This window comes from Bubalus bubalis, chromosome 2 (genome assembly GCF_019923935.1).
Source record: "Bubalus bubalis isolate 160015118507 breed Murrah chromosome 2, NDDB_SH_1, whole genome shotgun sequence".
NCBI lineage: Eukaryota > Metazoa > Chordata > Mammalia > Artiodactyla > Bovidae > Bubalus > Bubalus bubalis.
This window is the reverse complement of record NC_059158.1, coordinates 49,016,460-49,041,783: the sequence shown is the minus strand read 5'-3', so window position 1 is coordinate 49,041,783 and position 25,324 is coordinate 49,016,460. Positions and strand designations below refer to the sequence as shown.

At 40.7% G+C, this 25,324-nt stretch overlaps 1 protein-coding gene and 1 pseudogene across 2 annotated transcripts in view; both read right to left on the bottom strand.

Moving 5' to 3' along the window:
• PRIM2 (DNA primase subunit 2) overlaps positions 1–25,324 on the bottom strand; it is a 331,388-nt gene that overhangs the window by 104,050 nt on the left and 202,014 nt on the right. For both annotated transcript variants that reach the window (XM_025272503.2, XM_006072883.3), the window contains exons 8-10: positions 23,052–23,119; positions 3,640–3,712; positions 1,219–1,404 (exon numbers count right to left, since the gene is read on the bottom strand). In XM_025272503.2, the coding sequence (XP_025128288.1) occupies positions 1,219–1,404; positions 3,640–3,712; positions 23,052–23,119 (327 nt within the window). The remainder of the gene's footprint in view (positions 1–1,218; positions 1,405–3,639; positions 3,713–23,051; positions 23,120–25,324) is intronic.
• LOC102395493 lies at positions 10,575–16,875 on the bottom strand (annotated as a pseudogene).

Below are 25,324 nucleotides of genomic sequence, written 5' to 3'. Positions count from 1 at the left end.
CAACTTCCTAATAAAAAGATCAAAAAACATTTTCAATAACATACAGTGATGTCAATGACAGAGCAAAGTTCTCACAACGGCTAATTTACAGACTTTCCAGTCATTTAGTAGTATGATAGAATTCAACAAAACTTCAAAACTGTCTACAGTCTTTCTCCAAGTAAACTGATCCCCTGATGAATACATACAGAGGACACAATCAGAATTATAATCAGAGATTTATGTGCTCAGGATATTGTTTGCAATAACATTTATGACACTGTCAAATGGATACAACCAAGTGTTCAATAACATGCAAATGATTAAGCAAATTATATCACTTTCAAAGGACGTGATTTCATGCAACTAATACAAATGATATTTTCAAAAATGATTCAACCACCTAAGAAAATGATCATAATATAGTGTCAGTTTTTAAAATGAGAAAAAACAATGATATCTCAAGTTTACAGTGATAAACATCGATCTAAAAATTTCCTGTGAAAGATTTAGAAAACGAACTTATAGCTGCCAGGGGGAAAGGATAATTAAGGAGTTTGGGAAGGTCATGTACACACTGCTATATTCAAAATGGATAACCAACAAAGATCTATTGTATAGCACGCAAAAGTCTACTCAGCATTACGTGCCAGCCTGGATGGGAGGGGGGCTGGAGGAAAATGGATACATGTACGTGTATGACAAAGTCCCACTGCTATTCATGTGAAACTACCACAACATTGTTAATCAGCTATACCCAAATACAAAACAAATTTTAAAGTTTGAGGGAAAAAATAAATTCCCTGTGAAATATTCTGCATAGCACAATAAAATGCATTCAGAACTGTTTTCACTTTATTCTTTCTCAGCATTTCCTAGTTCTGTGCATGTATGTATATATGCCTATATGTATTACATATACACACGCATTCCTACAGAAACACAACTCAGAACACAATTTCAGGTACAGCGATACTGGCAGTCTACCTACCAAGGAGAAGTACAGCATGCTCATCCAAGCATTACTTTACATCTTACATTGGCTGTTTCAATCTTACCCTTTGAACTGAATCAACCTTTCCCAACCTTCTGTTTAGCAAATATTAGATTAATTAATGAGTTTCTTTTTACGTAGGTAAATTATAGAATTTCAACTACATTATAGGGGCATATTGAAAAATTTTTTAGTCTTCAGACCAAATTAAAATTTCAGTTACTGCTCAGATTTTCCAAAATTACCTTGTCTGGATCCATGTTCCCTCTGATAAATTCTTGCTTCCAGAACTGCAACGCCTGTTCCAAGGTTAGGCCAATGCCCTTAAGAAAGAGGCCATACTGCATGCGGCCCCCATGACGGAGATGGTGATTTTCCCGCAGGGCTTTATGTAACTGACGCATGCAGGGTGGGAAGGACTTGGTAGAAAGCTACAGAAAAAAAGAATATTTTGTTATTTATCAATCTCCACAATATCTGTTACAAAATCAATCTAATTTGCAAATTGCAAATTCAGTTTAACTGGAATAAAAACAAAAACTATAAATATAAAGAAGTTATTATTGTCTCACTGTGACTACAGATGAATTGTTTTTCTTATTAATATTCTTATACTGATTACATGTCAAAATAATAATATTTTAGATATATTAGGTTAATTATTAACATTTATTTCACCTATTTCTTTTTTTTTTTAAATTAAACTTTCTCTTTTGAGATAACTATAGATCCCCATGAAGTTGTAAGAAATAATGCAAAGAGATGTCATGTATCTGGTTTCCTCTAAAGGTAATATCTTGTAAACCTGTAGTGAATTATCACCACCAAGATACTGACACTAACACAATTTAGATTTTCTTTGACACTCACGTGCTCATATCTGTGTACTTAACTCTATGGAACTTTTTCCCGTGTAGGTTCAAGAATTCCCCCCCACCCAACCAGGCTCCTTCTGTCTCCCTTTTTATAACCTCCATCTTCTGCAGCCTGCCCCCACCATTCCCAAACCCTTGGCAACCACTAAGCTATTCTCCACCTCTGTAACTTTGTCATTTCAAGAGTGTTACATAAATGGAATCATATAAAGTTTTGAGAGTGGCTTTTTACTCAGCATAATCCCTAAAAAATTCTTCTAAATTATTGCAGCTATCAATAGCTCGTTCCTTTTTATTGCTGAGTAATATCTCCTCAGTGTGTGGATGTAATACCATTTGTCTAACCATTCACTCATTCACTCATTGAAGGACATTTGGGTCAAATCCAGTTTAGGGTTATTTCAAATAAATGAGTGTATGAGTTTTCATGTATATCTAACATTTCATTTTACTGAGAAATATGTTCAAAAGTACAACTGGTGAATCACAGATGAAATTTTAAAATAACCCAAAAGCAAACACAAAAATAAGAGAAAAGGCTCTCAAAAGGCAAATTCAAATAAAGGTGTTAAAGAAATTAACAATTAAAGAAAACTTTTTTCATTTATGGTCTCAGCTGTATCTCCCTCACCTTCTCAAGTATCCTCCTCCTGAGACTTAACTCCCACCTCTCATGGGCTCCTTGGCAGGTTCCACTTTGCTTGTGAGCAGGGATGGGTCGCACTTTGCTCCCCTGACTGACCAGGCAGCCTCTTTGTCTTTCATTGTAACAACTTCTACTTGATTATAATTTCTTGAATAGGAAGATGATCTATTCATTTTGGCCTCCAAAAGCTCAGATTCTCCCCGTACTCACCGTTATAACTCTTGTTTCCAAGCATTAAAATCTCAGTGTACTTTTAATTTATTGTAAATAATTTGGTAATTAGCTAAACAAAGATTATTTATGGTTGACTTACTTTCCCTTTTTTGGGTAATGCAGAAATCCTAAAGTGCATTAAAGTGAAATTCTATACAGTAAAAGTGTAGTTGAGTGTACACGCAATGATTCTCCTATAGAGCCACAAAGTGAAGCTGAAATAAACTGCCCACTTTGGAGGCAACACGAGACCTATACTTAGTGTCATGGAATAATCTGCATCCTTCCCAAATTTATATGCTAAGCCCTAACCCCACAATCTCAGAATGTGGCTGTATCTAGAACTGGGACCTGTAAGAAGGCAATCAAGGTTAAATGAGATCATGGGGGTGGGGCCATGGTCCAAGGTGATTAGCAGCCTTCTAAGCAGAGGAAGAGACAGAGGGATGGGGCAGACACCCAGAAGCCAAGGAGAGAGGCCCTCAGAAGAAACTGATAGCTGACAGCTTGATCATGAACTCTCGCCTCCAGAAGTGTGAGAAGATAAGATCCTGTTGTTCAGGGTACCCAGCCTGTGGTTTGCTGTTACAGCAGCCCTAGGAGACAGCTATACTTAGTACTCTCCATTTCTCCTTTCCTAAATTATATGGTGTTTAAATATAAACACACAAATACTATTTAAGTGTCATCACTTAAAAGAAACCTCCTTTTGGAAAACTGGTTAAATTGTTTTTATCAGACTACAAATACTGATTGTTTGGTTTTCCTATAATGACAAAAAGTCATATGCACAGCGCATGGCATTTATTTTTAAAATCATTGGCAAGCAATGAAATAACATTCTCTTCCATCACCCCACCCTAAAAATAATCTTTGGTTGAAGAAAATCTTTTTTCTCTGTTGACAAAGGTTTAACAGGATGAGATGCTTACCGAATCGATCTGATCTAAAGAAATCTTGCCAGCATTGCCCTGTGTACTGTAGTCTTGACCAGTGTAGGAATGACTAAAAAAAAAAAAAAAAAAGGAATAAAATATTAAAATCAAATTTATAAAACATACTTTGATCACCTCAAAGGAAATTTTCAAAATTCTGACAAAAAGTCACGAGAAAACATTTCATACGTAAACCTTAGGAGAAACATAGCCAAGTGTTTTAAAGGTATTTCATAGAATATGTTTAAGTAACTTTCCCCATAAATAATACAGAAATATAGTGCTCATCTGTGTCTCCTGATTCCTAATCTAGAGTACTGCTTCCTTAAGAGCAATATGCAAACTGCTGTTAAAGTTCACACTCCTGCACCACTGACCGCTTGTAACAGCGCAGCGCAGTGGTGGCGGTGGTTTAGTCACTGAGTCGTGTCCAACTCTTGCGACCCCGTGCACTGTAGCCCACCAGGCTCCTCTGTCCAAGGGATTCTCCAAGCAGGAATACTGGAGTGGGTTACCACTTCCTTCTCCAACAGCACAGCACAAAGCTAGGGATAAACAGAGCTTACGTCTGAAGTCATTGCTCAGCAGGCCCTAGAGTGAGTCACCAAGACTCTCCACACTCTGGATGCCTGTCTGTCAAATGCAGACGGCACTGCCTGCCCGCAGTGTTGACGGCAGGTTGGAGTTGAAATATTTTTCATTAAAGGACCCAACGTATCGTAATCACTATTCATTAAAATAAGTAACATGTGAACAGCACCTACATGTGCAGAGTCCTCATCCATATCCTTACAACAGCCCCAAGCAAGTGAGTTTACTGTATATTTGAGAAGAGGGGAACTTCTGGCGTCAGAGAGCAAGGTAGCAGTGCAGCAGGAATTCAAACTTTTGACTCCCAACTTCCTGTTGTTCACTACACTACACTACTCTACTACTCTCTTCCCTGTGATACACTGTCGTCTTGTATATTTAGAAATGAGGAAATGCAACATGGTTCATTCTACCTAAAGTCTCCACCTGTACACTTTATCATCTCCTTGATACAACTCCACACCCACAGCTCCATCAACAGGGACTCAGAGGCAGATATCCAGGAACCACATGGTTACACAGAAAACCACAGTCAAACGGGTTCATGCAGACCTAACAACTAAAGGAAGTTCTGGACTAAAGTATCATTACAATCACAAGGGATTCCAGATGCTCTACTCTCTACTGCTCGGCCCTAGAGCTTCTTGCTGCTGGTTAACATATGACCTCAAGATGCTCTCAAGTGCTGCCCTCAAGGGCTTCCCTGGCGGCTCAGATGGTAAAGCATCTGCCTGCAATGTGGGAGACCCGGGTTCAATCCCTGGGTTGGGAAGATCCCCTGAAGAAGGAAATGGCAGCCCACTCCAGTACTCTTGCCTGGAAAATCCCATGGATAGAGGAGCCTAGTAGGCTATAGTCCAAGGGGTCGCAAAGAGTCAGACACAACTGGGCAGCTTCACTTTCACTTTCTTTCAAGACTCTCTGTAGAAAAGCTGTTCTACAATCAATCAAGTCACTGATTAAACAATGGGTACGGATTATGAAGCAAAACTACAGGCTATCTCAAGACACTGTAGCCACTGGCGGGGAAAGTGTCACAAGTGCAGACGTCTCCTCCCCAAAATCCCCCCTCGATGGGCCAAGAATGGTCAGAATCGCTCTGAGAGCAGGACACGTAAATGGTGGAGAGTGACACAGAATGATGCTGTGCCTAAAACACATCTTCTGGCCTTTGGTTTTATTTCTCCCTCCAGTAACAAATTTCTGACAGTATACCATAAAGGGATTCACTCTCTTTAGCCTTGGACTAGTAGTGCCATGGCACACAAAACTCAGGCTAAGTTAAAACAACAGCTGCCATTTAATTTTAATATTTCACATTTTAATACAGAACACAACCAGAGAATTGTTTCAGTGAAGTGAAGTGTTAGTCACTCCATCGTGTCTGACTCTTTGCGACTCTATGGACTGTAGCCCACCAGGCTCCTCTGTCCATGGAATTCTCCAGGCAAGAATACTGCAGTGGGTTGCCATTATCTTCTCCAGGGGATCTTTCTGACCCAGGTCAATCCCCACAAAGTAAAAACACATTTCACTTTCCAATGTATCTTATACATAGGGCAATGAAAACAGCACAGGCTAAGAGTCTGATGAACTGCTGTTGTTTCTGTTCTTTAAATCAATGGTTTGGCAAATTGGCAATCAGCATTATCATTAGTAAAATAGTGTTAATAATGTAAAACAGTATTAATAATGCCAGGCCTGCCTAACTGACAGAAATGCTGGGGAAATAAAATGAAATAATAAATTCAAAGTGCTAACTAAAGTCACAAAAGCATATTCCAGTACACAGACTGGAATGTACATATTCCAGTACACAGACTGGAATGTACATATTCCAGTACACAGACTGGAATGTACATATTCCAGTACACAGACTGGAATGTACATATTCCAGTACACACACAAAACTGCCTTATGGCAGTCTTGACCAGTAAGTACAGAGGACAACAAAACAGGATGGGAAGGGAGGCAGCTGATCCTGGAGAGAATTCGTCCCCCAGTTGGGAGATGCTGGGTCACTCCTTGACCCTTGCATTTCTTAGGCTATAAATTGATTACAATCATCTAACAGAACTTTTCAGCTCAAATACATGAACAAATATAAAAGCCTTATATAAATGATGTACAAACATGATTATAGTTATGAGTAAACAGTTTTCTCAGCCCAGATTAATGCAGTATACAAAGTACAAAGAGAAGATGTATAAAGAGGACCTGAAAGGCAGTATAAAATGCTTCCTCAGTGCTTTGATAGGATATGCAAAAGGGCCAAATTTCAAGGAAAAAAGTTAAAAAGAGAATGGTAGCAATGATAAACACAATGAATTTGCTGGGTATAAATAATTACAGAGAGAATATAAGGAAACTGTTAGACATCACATTTCTAAAAACATTATTAGAACTGAAGCATAAGTATTGGGAATAAGACTTCTCCTCCATTCATTCAGGATCAGAAAGGCTATCTTGTATCTTGTTAAAGGAGTCAGTACACCACAGCTATTTAATACATACTTGAACTAGTTAGGGATAGGTGAAGCCAAGGTGGGAAGGATTTTCAGATACAAGAAAGAGAAATCATGAGAAGCAGTGTATCCAATGGTCTGTAAACAGTAAAGAACCATAAAACTATCTAGGGCAAGAATTCACATGAGCAGTGTATACTCGAGAAAGAAAGCAGAAATTGGAAGGATTGGGCAATAGAAAATCAGTTGGAAGAATATAATCATATTCCAGACAAGAGAAGTCTTTGTAAAAACTGTAAAATAGCAGCAACAGACAGAGAAAGGTAGGCAATTAAGGCAAAAGAAAAAGGAACAAATAGTGCTGCCATAAAAGAATAAAAATCCTTAAGAACAACTCACATTAGCTCATGAGACGGGACCCTTGGCTTTTACTTGGAAGAGCAGAGGGAGCTATGAGATGAGACTCCCAACAGGCCCAGGACAAGTGAGGCACCTCCTGCCACCCTCAAAGCCTGGGGCAGCTTCATGTCACAGAGCTTCCAAATAATGCAGCTACTACACTAACGAGTGAAAACATGTGTCATGAACTGTCAAAATATAGTCTCGGTTTCATGACTTTAAAAACTTCATCAATTTTATGAACAAATATTTCTTAATCACTGTACTAGGGTAATAGAGAAAAATTAATACAAACGTTTTGCTACTTTTTTATTGTAATTTTTAAAAGTAAAAACAATTTCTAATTGGTTTGATACACACACACACACACACACACACACACCAAAAAACACTGTTTTCAGCCCATTGCAAATAACCACAGTTTTAAGAAATACTCGCTGTCACTAATATACAGTTTTAACAAGGGGGATTTAGTCAGCATAAAAGCTTTCTTAGTTCTAACCTTCCATAGAAAAATAAATTGAGACACAACACAAATGTCACGTTTTCAACACAGTGGACAAAAAAATATTTTAATGGGTCACAAAATTCAAATTATTTCACTAATCATTATCCTGGCAAATATAAAGAGGAATTTATGACTAATCAGAGAATCTTAAAAAGTCAAAATTTGATTCAATTCTCAGTTTAGCCACTAAGTTGGCACAAGTAAAAAAGAAAAAGGATAAGTCCAACTATGCATTAATTGTGTGCATTAGTCGTTCAGTTGTGTCTGACTCTTTGCAACCCCATGAACCTCTGCTCCTGTCCATGGAATTCTCCAGGCAAGAACACTGGTGTGGGTTGCCACGCCCTCCCCCAGGGAATTTTCCCAACCCAGGGATCAAACCTGGGTCTCCTGCATTGCAGGCAGATTCTTCACCATCTGAGCCACCAAGTTGTTCATCCATAAATGTGGAGAATAACTTATTTCCATCCTGTATGCTAATTTATCTTCTATTTGCTAGAGTACCTGGCGAAAGGCACTGAAGGTAAAACGGTATCGTTTTTCTCAAGTTACCAGAAAGTCAGAGAATAAAGATGTGGGTCCACTATAATTGTACAGTTACACTGCACTGTGCAAACAACACGAACCCCTGCACTCACCAAACAGAGCTAGAGAAATGCAGAAACCCAGAACGAACCTTATTTTTTTAAAGGCCATTAGAATGTCAGACTCTCCATAATAGACTTTCTCTATCACAGTAGTTGTCCTTTCCCAATTACCCTTTTTTTAAAAATAAACTTTCAAGAGTCTCTGCACAGTTCTTCAGTCCTTCATCAAGTACTTTTTTGACCAAGGAAGAGTCACAAAGTCGTGATGGGCCCAGAGATGATGCAAATAGTGCAACAGGATGAGGTGTTGAGAACCCCGACGAGGATGCAGAGAACAGGCCCTTCTCAAAGCAGGGGGAGGGCCCATCATGTGCAGCCCCAAAATGGCACCACAGAGGGGGTGCTCAGGGGCAGCATCCAGAATTCTGAGTGTCCGGAGAATGCTGTTGAGACAACTGACCACAGTGTCCAGGCTGATCAGAGGCACCTGCCATGCCAGCTCAAGGCCAGAGAAGAAGGTGACCTGGGTGGGCCTGGACAGCAGAGGGGACGGGCAGGAGACCACAGTCAGGGAATAACAGAAAAGTCACGGGCCTGGTTGTTTTAGTGTTTTTACCATTTGTAGTTGAACAATTTTATTTGCATTAAAAACACTCTTAAATTTTGACCTGGTTCAGAAAAGTACATATTGTGAGTTTATTAGCATTGCTGGACCATTTAAAAGTAAGCACGTGATAAAGAGGTGACATTTAGGGATAATAAAAGAGTCTGTTTTCTCAGCAAGTAGAGGGTTAGACATATCAGGTGGACAAGTAGAAAGAGATCAGTGAAACCAAGAAAATTTCACAGTTTATAGATGAAGAGGTAGGGTTAGGCCACAAAAAAGACAAGCAGAGGCAAGAGAGAAAAAAAGAGCTGAAACTGAGCGGGCGGGCCATGAAACACAGGTCTCCAAGCAAAAACCATCAAGATAAAAGGCAAATCCTATCTCCTTTTGCAATAACATAGGGCTAAATCATGACTTCAATGATTTTGTCTTGTCAAGTGACAATGAAGGTCTTGTCAAGTTTAAAACCTTTAAAACCCTAAACTTGTGCATTATAATACTTTCTGAGAAAACTAAATTTTGCAATTGTGTGTAACAAACCCTTAGCTTACAAGGAAGAAATTCAGTGTTTGTCCTTGATTATTTTTTCTGTTTTGTTTTGAGGTGATGGTCCTAAGTTATTCATCTACTATAAGAAAACTAATTGTACGCAAAATATACAAAAGCATCTTCCTATATGTTCAACAGGCCTACATACAACTTAATTAAAACTCAGTCACATCTGAGAAACTTTTTCCTCCCACATTATCTTGCTCATTAAACAGTAACATGTAAATAGAGTTAGGTTTCCAATAGAGTTAAAAATCACAATAAACAGAAAATTGTAAACCTAAGAACAGTTTCAACAAATTAAAGCTGAAAGGAGAAAGACTTTCAAATATTCATAACACATATTTACGTAACCATATTTGACATGATACCATTTTCAGTCCCATTAAATCAAGGGAGGAGGGGGGCTGAGGATCACGAGACAGGAAGGCACAGTCGGTCACAGCCACAGGGAACCAATGCTCCAAACACCACCACACAAACACTGAACTTACACAATAAAAATGAAGTGGCTATACAAAGAGTTCTGAAACATACGCAACTGCACACATCTGATTGTGAAAGGCAGACCCATGCCTGGTCTTTGTAGAAACAACAGAAAACTAAGCCCGGTTCAACAAACCACTAAGGACAATAACAAGCACTTTAGGTCTCAATAGGGAGCCAGGTTTGGGTGCTGAAAATAAGAGCCGGAAACAAAAGGAAAAAATTATACGAAAGTGGGTTGTGGGTCTCACGATAAATCAGCTGGCTAAAGAAAAAAACCTTTTCTGCTGTGTCACTGAACTCAGCAGAGACGGCCATCACACCTCTGCTCAGTGGTCTGTGGGAGCCCCCACCCCCAAGCCCCAAGACACGGGGCCCCAGGGCGCAAGCTGGCAACACAGGTGATTGCTCTCTAATCACTTCCCTTGCTCGGCCCTGGGAAGAAACTTGAAGGAGGGAGCAGGAGTAGTGGAACAGCTGCAACAGCTTAAGAATCAGCCACAATTCTTCCGTACTTTCATAATTTTCCCAAGTCCAATCTGCCCAAAGCAATCAGGGAGCACAGCAGAGTAAGGGAGAGCCAAGCAGGATGGTGAGGAGCTCAGGGGTCAGACCCACAAGTTCTGGCTGTTACACTTACTGCCTGCTGACTCTGCTTCCAATTTCCTTACAGGGAAACAGGGATCATAAAAGGGGTCACGAAAGTATCCCCTCCATGGGCTGCAGTGAGGATCAAAGGAGATGTTTTTGTTGCATGATTCTTCACTCAAGTTGTTTTTTTTAATTGTGAATAATATTTTACTTAGTCATATTTGTTTACAATTGAAGCTCTGGCAATTCAAAATTTATATCCTTGCCCATGAGCTTCTTATAGACACCAGAAAACGTTAAACCTTGGGTTCCACACTGTTCTGCTGTGCTTTACGAGCTGCCTGCCATCTGGCTTCATGCAGATTTTCGTGCCCACAATCTCACTTGGGAAAACCAAGTCCTCCAGGATGGTGTCATGCACAGCCACCAGTGTGCAGCTCCTGGGAAGTGTTTGCTTGTTTTTTGTACAGCTTTTTTGAGTGTGCTTAAGCAGAATTCTCATCTGAGCAATAAAGACAACGCGCTTCCCACTGAACTTCTCCAGCTCACATACCAGCAGGACCTGGATTTTCTGGAGAGATTTCAGTTGAGGAACGGGAACAAAGATTATGATACCTTTCTGACCACCACCAACTTCAATTTCCTTGGCGGCCATGATGTTCAGCTTCTGCAGCTGGGCCCTGAGGTCCAAGTTCATCTCCAGCTCCAGGAGGGCCCGGGAGATGCCCAACTCAAACTCAGGGGGCTTCTCACCACTGGGCTTCACGATCCTGCTGGGCCTGGACACGGCCTGGGCCCTGCCGGTGTAGCCAACACCTCAGTCAGACTGTAATACTCATCATCACCCAGGCCTCTAGACATTTTGGCTACTGCTTTTCTCTACTGTTAACATTCACCAGTTTCTTCCCTTGATTATCAGGAAGAAAGCAAACTCCTTTCCTATCTTCCTTAAACTATCACATATAATATTTAATCTTGAAGTAGAATTTAGATGTCTTTGAATAACCTGATGATTTGGAAGCTTATACCTATATCTACACTCTTAGGAAGTTTTCATGGTGCCAAACTCCAACTGCAAACACTGCAGGTTTCAGTGGGACCCAGCTGTGCCAAGCTGCATGTCCAACATGGTAGCCACCAGCCAACTGTAGCAACTGGGTACTTGAAATGCAGCTTAGTCAGAATTAAGACATTCTATGGGTGTAAAGTTTGCACTGGATTTCCAAGACTTACTATGAAAAAATAATGTAAAACATTTCATTAATAAATTTGCATACCAATTACATGTTGAAGTGAGTTAAATAAGATTATTACTAAAATCAATGAGACTGAAGTAATTTAAAATTACACATCTGGCTCATGTCTGTGGTGCTCACTGCTTCTCCTGAGCAGCATGGTCGCAGAGAGCAGACAGTGACCAAGGCTGCCAAGGTCCTCCTGTGAGGACTAGGTTCACCTGGAGAAACACCAGCTGACCTGTCCAGACTCTTGTCTGCCAAGTTAGGTCAGACTCTGCTGGTCATATTCGGAATACAAGCTGCAACTCCAGCTGACTCTTAATATACCTGTTTTCCCAGCACTGTGCTTGAGAATCAAGGTTCCAAACTTGAGCCACAGTTCGCCATTTCTACGTTAGGGAAACATCATGAATTCTGATTAGCCTGGAGGTAACTTGAATCTTGAGAAACCTGTATGCAGGTCGGGAAGCAACAGTTAGAACTGGACATGGAACAACAGACTAGTTCCAAATCGGAAAAGGAGTACGTCAAGGCTGTATATTGTCACCCTGCTTATTTAACTTCTATGCAGAGTACATCATGAGAAACGCTGGGCTGGAGGAAGCACAGGCTGGAATCAAGATTGCCAGAAAAAATATGAATAACCTCAGATATGCAGATGACACCACCCTTAGGGCAGAAAGTGAAGAAGAACTAAAGAGCCTCTTGATAAAAGTCAAAGAGGAGAGCGAAAACGTTGGCTTAAAGTTCAACATTCAGAAAACGAAGATGATGGCATTTGGTACCATCACTTCATGGCAAATAGATGGAGAAACAATGGAAATAGTGGCTGACTTTATTTTTCTGGGCTCCAAAATCACTGCAGGTGGTGATTGCAGCCATGAAATTAAAAGACACTTACTCCTTGGAAGAAAAGTTATGACCAACCTAGATAGCATATTAAAAAGCAGAGACATTCCTTTGTCAACAAAGGTCTGTCTAGTCAAGGCTATGATTTTTCCAGTGGTCATGTATGGATGGGAGAGTTGGACTATAAAGAAAGCTGAGTGCTGAAGAATTGATGCTTTTGAACTGTGGTGTTGGAGAAGACTCTTGAGAGTCCCTTGGATGGCAAGGAGATTCAACCAGTCTATCCTAAAGGAAATCAGTCCTGAATATTCACTGGAAGGACTGATGCTGAAGCTGAAACTCCAATACTTTGGCCACCTGATGCAAACAGCTGACTCATTTGAAAAGAGCCTGATGCTGGGAAAGACTGAGGGCAGGAGGAGAAGGGGACAGTAGAGGATGAGATGTTTGGATAGCATCACCAATTCAATGGACATGGGTTTGGGTAGACTCTGGGAGTTGGTGATGGACAGGGAGGCCTGGCATGCTGCAATTCATGGGGTCATAAAGAGTCGACCACGATTGAGCGACTGAACTGAACTGAATGAACCTGAATCTTCAGGGGTCGAGGGTAGCACATTTCTGTCTGGGAGTCTTTGGGTTTCATGGTCCACCTCAACACTGCTGAGTCCTGCCCGAGGCCACAGGTGCAAGGCCTTGTACTAAGGTCCACAAAAATAGAGCCCATAACCAAGGTCACTCTGAAGTTAACTTGGCCTCTTTGTTACCATTGCCAAAAGCCCCTGATCACCACACCCTATAGCATCCCAAACAATCACCTAAAGCCAACCTTCCAGCAGGAATTTTCTTTGTCTTGTGGCTATAAAAATTGGCTACTAACTCACAAAAACTGTCAACCCTCCCTGGCCTGTCAGGAGTTGTGCGCTCAAAGTGTCCACTTGATCTCTGCTCTTTGTTCTTAATAAACTCACTCTTTCCTGCAGTTCTCTGTGTCTGGAAATTCTTTTCCAACCTGCACTCAGACTGCCTCAAAAGACACTTAATCACAACTCTCCATTCTCCTCTCATCTGTAAGAAGCTATGCTGGGGTAGGTATGACCACAGGACCGGGGCCCAGGCTGGACAGAACCTACCTTCCAACCTCAGAAAGTATCTCCATGCCCTCCCTCCTCACCGAAAGACAAACTCTGAGGTTCATAGAACAGTGACACATAAAACACACATCCTTTCCGTGTCAACTATCTACCAGTAGTCTTGAAAGAGGTTTACTCCTGTTTACTCCTTTCTATCTGGCAGCTATAGGTTATCATAATTTAAAAACTGATATCAAATAAAAAAGCAGTGAAGAAAGCATCACAAGTAATCAAAACTGACCTCTGCATTAAGGAAACATATTTCTGTTTAAATTAAAAAGTAAGCTAATATATCTTTCAAAATGAACTGTAATTTCCTATATCATTCTATAAAAGTATACCAAGTTCCAATACAGCCTTTTCACAGAAACTCAGGTGTAATCACAGTACAAATTGAAAAACAATTTTGAAAGAGCAAACAAAGGTTTTGTATGTCACCCATATATCCACTTTTGCAGTCACAATTCTATCTACTTTGGACATTAAAAAAAATACTCTGACTGCTTAAGCTAGGCTGTTCAGACATTCAGAAAGCACAGTCCTGTCAGGCTCCATTTCAGCAGCGGGCAGGAAACCAGGGAGCCGCAGTTGCAGTGTAGCATCTCCTGCTGTGAGGGTGTCACAGAGAAAGGCACTCCACAGCTGTCACCACTGAAATTGAATGAGTTTCTTGCTACATCTAAACCCCTTGAAAATGGTATCCAACTTATGTTAGCCCAGGTGATTTTGCCTGCAGTTACTCCAATGAGAACAAAATCAATAAACTTCTATTATAAATTGCATGTAAATTATTTTTCCATAAGCATGAAGTTTACTCCATTTTGCGTAAAAAAAAAAAAAAATTCTCTCCATAAACCTACCGTCAGACAATAAGAAGGATAATGATGTATATTTCCTTACAACTAAGAGACAAGAGGCACACAAACCCAATAAAAACCCAGGCTGACATGGGTTTCCACACAGGTGAGGACTACAAACAGCACAATCACTACTCTTCCTTGTTTCAGGCTGGCCTCGTATTTTCCCATGTGGTCCATATTTTCCTATTTATTCCAATTTCTAAGCTGCAACAGTCCAATGAACTGCAAAAGCGCTGAGATGCATTTCATTTTTCTATCAAAAATATCTGTACCTCACATTGTCAAAAGTCATGGAACTGCACCCTTAAAATGAGTACATTTCATTGTATGTAAATTATACTTCAATAAAATTGATTTATAACAAAGAATACACATAACATCCCTATAAGATAGTAGCTCTACAACACTACATAGGTGTTTTCACCATATACACTTAAAGCCCCTCCAAAAGATCTCTACTTTCATGACTACATTTTTTTATATTCCTTTACATTCTCAGCATATTCTGCCAAGTACATGACTCCCTAAGTAGAGGCTGTTTTGACTGGACTTTGACCCAGGATGGTCAAATGATTACAATAAAGAAAAGGTTGCCTGAGAGACTGGTTATGAAAAGCTGAGGATGGGTGGGAGTGAAATAAAGCTCTAATACCCAGAAGAACTAAGACACTGAACTGACGGTCACTGTCTCTTTTCCCTACAATTCACAGAAGATGGGACGCTTCTGAGATGGGCTGTCACAGGCTGAGGCATGCTACAATGCCCCCTCACAGCTGTTCCCTAATAACAGAAAACCAGGAACATGAGATTGGGGTTTGGTGGGGTTTCGGAAGGAGAGGAGATGAAGGGGACAGCTAATGAGGATGATTATGACAAGTCACATCCAGAGACCCCATCACACACTTTTTGCACACTCCTTTGCTCTTGCACAGCATTACCAATGGCTCATCATGTTAAGGCTTTCATTCCACAGATCAAAACAGCAAGGTTCATAACAGGTTTGGTTTTATTCTGTTTTTAAATACAGTCTTCAACAATTGTATATGTCACTGGAGGAAAAAAATGGGGTCTTTCTAAAATCACACAGACAAAAAGAAAGAAAGGACTCTCCCCAGTTAGCTACCAACTCTGAGAAAGAGTCCCGAGTCCCAGAACAAAAGGCAAAACCAGCACTGAATTTCTACAAAGTATAGAGTGTTTCTTTACTTAGTGTTTCCAAGAGCTTTCCCTTGGAATTGACAAAATTCACCAACGTTTCATCTAAACTACCATCTCATCCAGTCTCAACATTCAGTAGCTTAAGAAACCTACTGCTGCTGCTGCTGAGTCGCTTCAGTCGTGTCCGACTCTGTGCGACCCCATAGACGGCAGCCCATCAGGCTCCTCTGTCCCTGGGATTTTCCAGGCAAGAGTACTGGAGTGGGGTGCCATTGCCTTCTCCAATGCATGAAAGTGAAAAGTGAAAGTGAAGTCGCTCAGTCGTGTCCGACTCGTAGCAACCCCATGGACTGCAGCCTACCAGGCTCCTCCGTCCATGGGATTTTCCAGGCAAGAGTACTGGAGTGGGGTGCCATTGCCTTCTCTGTAAGAAACCTAAGTGAGAGGTAAATTTTAAAACCTGAAGGGGTCTTCTCCCAGCACCGGCTCATCCAGGAGTTTCCCTGAGGTGCGGCCATGTTGCAATAACAGGGAGAGAGGAAAACAGAGGACAGACAGACACCTTGCTCTCATGGAACATACACCCCAGACAAACACCAAAATCAAATGAACACGTAAAACTAACCATTTCGGCCAGCAACACTGCTGCGCAGCAAACAGAGCTGAGAGCGTCACAGAGGCCCAGGAATGCGGGCTGGCGACCAGGAGGAGCCCCCGTGAGGCTGAGGACCCGGTGCGCCCTATGACCCAGGTCCCCAGGGGCCTCCTGTGGATAGTGTGTCTGCTGCCCACGGAGGACCACAGGGGCTCAACTACAAATGGGCTTCTTATTCCCTTTGTATTATCTTTTTAGAGCTGCTTTCTACACAGTAGCTACAAACAGCTGAGAGGGCACCATTCACCTTTGGTGAGTCCGGGCCGTCTGGCTTACCTCAGCCCAATCTATCAAATTTAGTTTCGTTTTTACCGTGAATTGTGTCCAGTTACCAGGACACAAACATGTAGACTTGCAAAATTCCCACAGGTCACATGTGGCACCAGGCAGCTCACCGCCTGGGCAGCCTGAACACCCCCGACCGCGCTCCTCCAGCAAGGCCAGCACGGGGGGCGGCTCCGGGTGATGGGCCCACCTATCCTGGGGACAGGGCTCCGGCAGCTCAGCACCCCACACCCCGAGACAGCCCCAAGCCCCAGGACCACGGGCACGGCCATCACAGACTGAGAAATCCAAATCCATTAATCTAAAAACCGTTATTGTACTTTTTAAAATACATGATTATCTAAACACATTTCAAGTATGACAGAGAAACATGCTGTCCAATCCAACAAGCATCAGTTATGACCATTTAAAAATGAATTTAAATGAAAACACAGGAGCTATACTTCAAGCACTCAACAGCCTAAGCAGCTGCTGGCTACTGGGTAGAGTGGTGCGGGTACAGAACACTTCCATCATCACAAAAGTTCCACTGCAAAGCTCTTTAGCTGCTAATATTTCACAGTAACTACCACAACGTTTTCCCAAGCTTTTAAGGAAAACTGTTTCCCATAGTATCATCACCATTTTGTACTTTGTTAGGGCTTTATGCCTAACACAGTGTAAAATAATTTTCTTTGTTACTCAACTACAGGACAATCAATATTGTAAAGAAAATCAAAGAGTAAAGAATGGGAAATTTAATAACTACAGGAATGAAACTACTTGAAAAACATAAATAATCATAAACTTTGCTTTCCAGGAAGACTGACAGCATCCACAACGCATAAATGCCTAAGAAACCCTGGACTCGCGATGAATGGACACTTGACCCTCTGGTTGGGAACAAGCTGCATGGACACAGTGCCATGGGGGCCGTGAGCCCAGAGTCAGGGGCCACCCCTACGCTAACAGCCACCATAATTTACTGTAATTACTTTAGTCAAGATTCTCCCTTTTCTGACCAACAATCAGTTCTGTAAGATCAGAAGTGAACACGTATTCCGAGAACCTAACATCATATCTGGCACCAAGTAGTCCCCGTAATGTGTGTTAAATCAATGATAAACAAAACTAACTCTTCAGATGCTAAAAGATTTGTGACCCTGCATCTACTCCCAAGTCACAGCCAATACATACGATCTCACTACAAGGTCTACTATTTACAAAGGTATCTATTTGCCTTGGCTGGATGGCCAGTCGAACAAGCAAGGAAAGATTTTCCTATCTTCTTTCTATATCACTGAAAAGAAAATCAGTACTTTATATTCTTATAAAAGTCACTGTTAACCATTTTTTCAACTTTCCAACATGTTAAGCTAACAAACTGACCTAACTATAAAACCCCAGGGTAATTCAGTATTGTACATAAATGAAGTGGTTTACTTGTAAAACTGCTGAAAGTGAATGATATTAAAAGCTGTCTTCAATCCAAGAGAAAACCCTCACTGTAATAGGCAGATCAATGGCTTCCAAAGACGTTCACCCATGAACACGACAGGTTACATAGCAAAAAGGCCACTGAAGATGTAGTTAAGATGAGGGACCTTGAGGTAGGGTGATTCTCCTGGGTCTCCATGTGGACTATCCAACCACATGAGCCTATAAAGCAGAAAGCTTTCTCTGGGAGGAGGCAGATATGCAGCCAAATAAGTCACCCTTGACAAATGAGAAGGACTGGTGCACCGCTGCTGGCTGAGGCAGGGGACCACACGTGAGGACCACAGAGCGGCCACGGGGGCAAGGGTGGCAGAGGCAGGAATGTGGCCCTGGCGACAGCCTGCAAAGGGCAGAGGACCTCAGGCCCACCTCCACAAGGAACCAAACCCAGCCAACAACGCACATAAGCGCAGCAGCAGATTCTGCCCCCGAGCCTCCAACAGGAACCACAGCCCTGCTGACACCTCGATTTTAGCCTGGGGAGGCCCAAGTCACACTTCTGACCTGTATGAAAAAAGTAAGTGCTGTTTTGATCCATTCAATTTCTGATAATTTGTTAGGGCTACAATAAAATTCTAATCCAGATGCACTACAAGGTTTAAAATTCATTATTCTGAAATCTGTCTTCGTCAAGTGACTGCTTCCCTTGCTAGGCGCATGGCCACTCTCTCGCCTCTCCTGCCCCAGGAAGGCGCCCCGCTCCCTGCCCTGCCTGCTGCTGGGCGACGCCTCTTCCTCACAGATCAGCGCAGCGCCCCTTCTCCACCAGGCCCTCACCTGGCCACAGGCACTGCTCAGAGTCTGCAGTTTTTCTTCACAGGTTTAGGCAACAAAGAAAGCCTAAATACCCAGTGAAATGAGAATGGTGATGTAAAGATAGATATATACATCCTCAACTAAATATTACAAATCACTTAAAATTAGAGCCATGAAAAGTAATCTCCTTTATCATAATAGGTAAGATATATTAAGTGAAAATGAATGTTTTTAAAGTTTAACCATTTAAATTATTATTACATAAAAATATGCACAGAGATCACAACAATTATAACAAAAACCTAGCAGCAACTATATTAGTGAGGCAGAATTTGTTTCTATTTTTCCAAATTTTATTGGGTTAGCCAAAAATTTCCTTCAGTTTTTCTAAGTAAAAATAAAACACATTTTTCATTTTCACCAAGAATTTAATTGAAAAACATATTCACCATTTTGTTCTACTACCTTCTGCCACAGGCACTTACATATTACATTCATAAACCTCTTGAATGAAATTAAACACACTTAAATGAAATCAAAATGTAAATTTCTTGAGAACAGAAATTGTGTCATGTTTTTATTCCAAGCACAATATAGGCACTCAGTTCCTGATGGATGCCACTAATGAAGAGCTTGCATTTCCATAAGAGATTGAAGCAAAATGCTTTCCTGTGGTTAATTTAACTTTTAACTATAGAAATAAGTTCAGCTAAGAAAATCTGGGCACAATGCCTCTACATTCTCAGAATTATGTATATTGTTAAGCAATATCCCAAATTACTAGGTTGGCAAAATGTTATAATAATTCTCTTTCAATGTCTAAATCCTGTAAAATGACTTGACAATTCCCCTATAGCTACTTTCATTTTTACAGGTATTGGTGTCATCCACCATATTAGTTTTATTGACAAACTTAATGAAAATGCTACTCATCATTCCTCTTTGATCATTAAAGGCACTAAACAAAATTAGACCTAATAATGATTTCAATTTCAACCTCCTAATGTTCTTCCCCTCTAGGTTATATTTAAACTATACAGTTCATACAAATGAATGATGATTATTTTTTCTAACAAGATTATCATTATCATCTTTCAAACTAAACAGTACTCTTTCCTATTTTGACCTAAGCAAAAATAAGGTAAGAGAAAAACATTATATTTAAACAGCCTAAAGAGACAATTCAGTATGCTTGAAAGACTTTCACAAGGTTACTTTGTATAATAGGAGGCCACAAACTATGCACATCAGCTACATACAGATGACTCTGACATGGTAATAAAACAAGAAACCATTTGATTTAATAATAATAAAAACAGCAACATCGGTTGGTGCATATTACATGTAGCATCCAGCCCTGGTTGCCTGGCAACCAGCCATGAGTGAATTCCACAGAGACTGAAAGCCCTAAATGAATGTACAGTTTCTGCATGTTTCAAGGACTCAAGAAGTGTCAGTAGTTAATCTAAATTCTTGTTGACAATGACCAGACTGGGGTAGAGGAATAGGAATCCATCATTATTGCACAGACTGAGCACTGACTGGAGGTAAGATCCAATCCTTTAGGTCTATGTCTCCTGAATTAGTGGTTTTACAGAACAAAGAACTGTAATAATATAATTTATAAATTATATAAATTATAAGAATTTTATACAGGAAAAAAGCAACAAAACAGCACTTCTTTGGTGGCACAGTGGGTAAGAATCCACCTACCAATGCAGGGACGTGGGTTCATTCACTGGTCCGGAAAGATCCTGCATGCCACAGGGCTACTAAGCCCCTGCACCACAACTACTGAGCCCGCACTCGAGAGCCTGAGAGCTGCAACTTCCGAAGCCCATGCACCCTCGAGCCTGTGCGCAGCAACAAGAGAAGCCACGGCAATGAGAAGCCCTCACACTTCAACAAAGAGCAGACCCTACTCACCTCAACCAAGACAAAGCCCACACAAAGCAACAAAGAACTAGCACAGTTATAAATAAATGAAAAAATTATTTTTAAAAATATCACTGGTATAATATATATTCATTTATTCAACAAAACATATGGAAGACCAATCATGAAAGGCACTTTGCAGCTCTCATACTTTACTGGAGAAATCAGATGAAGAAGCAAGCGATGACGACAGTGCAAGTCCTGTGACAGAGGAGCCACTGGTTATTACGGGAACGCACGTGAAAACACGAATGGACACTGGGCAGGAGTAGGGTGAGAACCAGGTGCATCAGAGGAGGCAAACGAAGACAAGTGGTCTTTAGTCGGGTCACAGAAGTAGAGGAAGAGGGAAGAGCAATCCCCGCAGGAGGCGAGCACAAGCCTGGCACTCGGGAGGAGCCCCAGGGGCCCCACTGGCAGAAGAAGTCAGGGTGTCAGCACTGAGACAAGGTCCAGAGTCAGGCCGGCTCCTTCCAGAAGGACCTCGTATGCCAGGCTGAGGTGTTCTCACCTCATCCCATGGGAAAATGGGGAGACAAAATCCTTTTAAACTGAGAAGTAACAGAATCCCTGCAGCGATGACGTGAACAGTACAGAGAGGGCAAAGCTGGCACCAGAGGGAGACACTGGAGTTGGGCTGGGATGGGAGGAGGATACCTCCAGGACACAGAGCTCTCGGGAAGGTTAACAACTGTGCAGTATTCAGGCTGCTCCCAGTCCCTCAAGAGGTGTTCGCCTGGACCCCACCCTCCCCACTGCAGAGACGGCAGGAGAGGAGGAAAAGAGGGACCGACTGGGGAGGCAGAGGGGAGGACTGAAAGATACTGGAAATAAACTCCAGGCCAATTTCTGACCAAGCAGTGGCACTCTGGGTTTCAGAAGAATAAAAAGAAACCATAAAGGAAAACACTAAAGGTGCTTAGCTACATAAAACCTGAAAATTTAGGTATGCTAGATAATGCAGCATAATAAAAAAAAACTTTCAGAAAAAAATCTTTGTAACAAAAACAATGAAGAGTTACTACCCTTTATATCTAAAATCTGTGCTCATTTGCTCAGTCCTGTCTGACTCTTTGTGACCCTACGTACTGTAGTCCGCCAGACTTCTCTGTTCATGGGGATTCTCCAAGCAAGAATACTGGAGTAGGTTGCCATTTCCTCCTCCAGGGTATCTTCCCAACCCAGGGATCAAACCCATCCATGTCTCCTGTGTTTCCTGCATTACAGAGGGATTATTTACCCGCTGAGCCACCAGGGAAGCTGGTATTTATATCTAAAGTACATAAGATCAAATAAAACCAAGAAATGCTATCAATATAGGCAAAGATACAGAGAATTAAAATTACTTTAAAATAAAATGGATAATTAAAATGTTTTAAAATCACTCTTAATATAGTCAATGCAAGGTACATGATACCAATAGTATCTCTATGGTAAACCTATTAAATTAGCAACTGTTTTCACTGTCCCATCTGTTCATGGTACAGCAACATGGAGAATCTTGTACAATATGAGAGCATAAGTAGAATAAGGTTTTTGAAAAGGAAATAAATATACTTAAATCTTTAAAATGATTCATAAACTTTGACAAATTCCACTTTTGAAAACCTATGCTAAGGAAACGATCAAAAATACAGATAAAAGTTTACATACAATATTTTTTGTACTAGTGAAAAGAATGAAAAGTGGTCTAAATACTCCATAATGAACAATAAATACACTAGAGGATAACCATACAAGAAAATAAAATTAAGCTTTTCGAGAGATTTTAGTAACAGAAAAAATGAAAAAAATAGCTAATTATATAATAGTATAGTGATGACATGCTTTTCTTCCTCCTTTTCTGTATTTTCTAAGTTTGCTTTTTAAATAATGAGGATAATTTTTTTTTCAATTTAGAAAACAAATAAAACTTATCTGAACTACTCCCAATAAAATATATGCAGGTTCCTCAAGTCTGCCTTAGTCTCACAGTTAAGAAATTGGCTCATTCCCTTTGAAACCTTTCTCAACTCAGTCATTGCTACTCATTTTAACTTAACAACCAGTTCTACACACTTTTATTCAATTAAAAGAACTTTCTGTAGTACACTGAAGTCAAGGGTAACAAGCACATGGCACTAAGAACTTAAATCACAGAATTAAAGCGGGGAAGAAAGAAGAGGAAAAGAAAACCTTTGTTAAGTTTCTAGCCCTGCAAGGCGCTTCACCCACAGCGGTGCTTTACCCACTGTGCTGGAGGGGCACTTACACACACGACAGGGTGCCTTTGTGTTGTTACCTGAGGTGGTTGAGCAGAGGCTGGAGTCTCTCGTCAGACTGCACGGCAGGCAAGGACCTGGCTGTTAACTGAAAGCAGAGAAGTGGGTGAATAACCACACCAAAGGCCTCAGACTGAACTTATTTGAATAATAAATGCAAAATGGGGACAATAGAATGGAAGGAGAGGGTGTTCCTAAAACTTAAGGACACTGTTCCAATTTTTAAATCAAAGAATTCTAAAGAAAGCTGATCCATTCTTTCATTAAAGCTAACCATATGACCTGAGCTTTACAGAGTCAATCTTACATATGTCCCTGAGTCTGGAAGTAAACAAAAAGGGGGCAAAACAGAGAGTAAGAGTTCATGAAAAAGCCTCTGGTCACAAAAATATTATCTTTGAAAATAAAAATGGAAAAACTTCTAAATCTATAACAACCAATCATGTAGCACTGAATCCTAGGATGATGAAGAAATTAGGGAGAGAGACTTTCATTTATAGCTCAGTCACTGTGAAACTGGTTACATGCAGAAGTGTATGCATACACATACATACACACACAAACAAACACTGATTCCTTCATTTTGACAACAATGTTACTATAAGAAACCATATTAAGGCAATTCACATATCTCACACTCTTGCAAAGTAATGCTCAAAATTCTCCAAGCCAGGCTTCAACAATACATGAACCGTGAACTTCCAGATGTTCAAGATGGATTTTAAAATGGCAGAGGAACCAGAGATCAAATTGCCAACATCCGCTGGATCATCAAAAAAGAAAGAGAATTCCAGAAAAACATCTATTTCTGCTTTATTGACTATGCCAAAGCCTTTGACTGTGTTGATCACAGCAAACTGTGGGAAATACTTCAAGAGATGGGACTACCAGACCACCTGACCTGCCTCCTAAGAAATCTGTATGCAGGTCAGGAAGCAACAGTTAGAACTGGACATGATTCCAAATCGGGAAAGGCGTACATCAAGTCTGTATATTGTCATCCTGCTTATTTAACTTATATGCAGAGTACATCATGAGAAACGCTGGGCTGGATGAAGCACAAGTTGGAATCAAGATTACAGGGAGAAATAGAAATAACCTCAGATATGCAGATGACACCACCTTTATGGCAGAAAGTGAACAAGAACTAAAGAGCTTCTTGGTAAAAGTGAAAGAAGAGAGTGAAAACAATGGCTTAAAACTAAACATTCAGAAAATGAAGATCAAGGCATCCGGCCCCATCACTTCATGGCAAATAGATGGGGAAATAATGGAAACAGCGGAAGACTTTATTTTGGGGGGCTCCAAAATCACTGTAGATGGTGACTGCAGCCATGAAATTAAAAGACACTTGCTCCTTGGAAGAATAGTTATGACCAAACTAGACAGCTTATTAAAAAGCAAAGACATTACTTTGCCAACAAATATCCATCGAGTCAAACTATGGTTTTTCCAGTAGTCATGTATGGATATGAGAGTTGGACTATAAAGAAAGCTGAGCGCCGAAGAACTGATGCTTTTGTACTATGGTGTTGGAGAAGACTCTTGAGAGTCCCTTTGACTGCAAGGAGATCCAACCAGTCCATCCTAAAGGAAATCAGTCCTGAATATTCATTGGAAGGACTGATGCTGAAGCTGAAACTCCAATACTTTGGCCACCTGATGTGAAGAACTGACTCATTGGAAAAGATCCTGATGCTGGGAAAGATAGAAGGCAGGAAGAGAAGGAGACGACAGAGGAGGAGATGGCTGGATGGCATCACCGACTCTATGGACATGAGTTTGAGTAAACTCCGGGAGTTGGTGATGGACACGCAAGCCTGCATGCCACAGTCCATGGTTTCGAAAAGAGTCGGATATGACTGAGTGATTGAACTGAACTGATCTGAAGGCAATTCAAAGTATTCAGCACTGAAATATGACCCCCAATTGATCTATAAACAAAACTTAAGAGCCAAAGCCTTATTCCTAAATATTGTGTCAGGTTGAAAGTGTATCATGGAAATGTGAGCCTTTGATATATTTTAGTGCAATAATATTAACATTATATGTCCCTGTATCTATGTTTCTCTCTTTTCTTGAGGAAGTCCTCTTATTCTATAAGAATTTGAACTAAAGAAATTTAAAACATTCAAAGTATTAAGATACTTAAGTCACCTAAATAAAACACCAAAAGTAAAAGATTTCTTTTGGATTCAACTGTATCAAATATATAGCTCTTGTATTCTACTAATAAATCATTTGATAATTCACAAAAGAGAAACTTCTTAAGACAAAAGAAGAAACTGAAGGA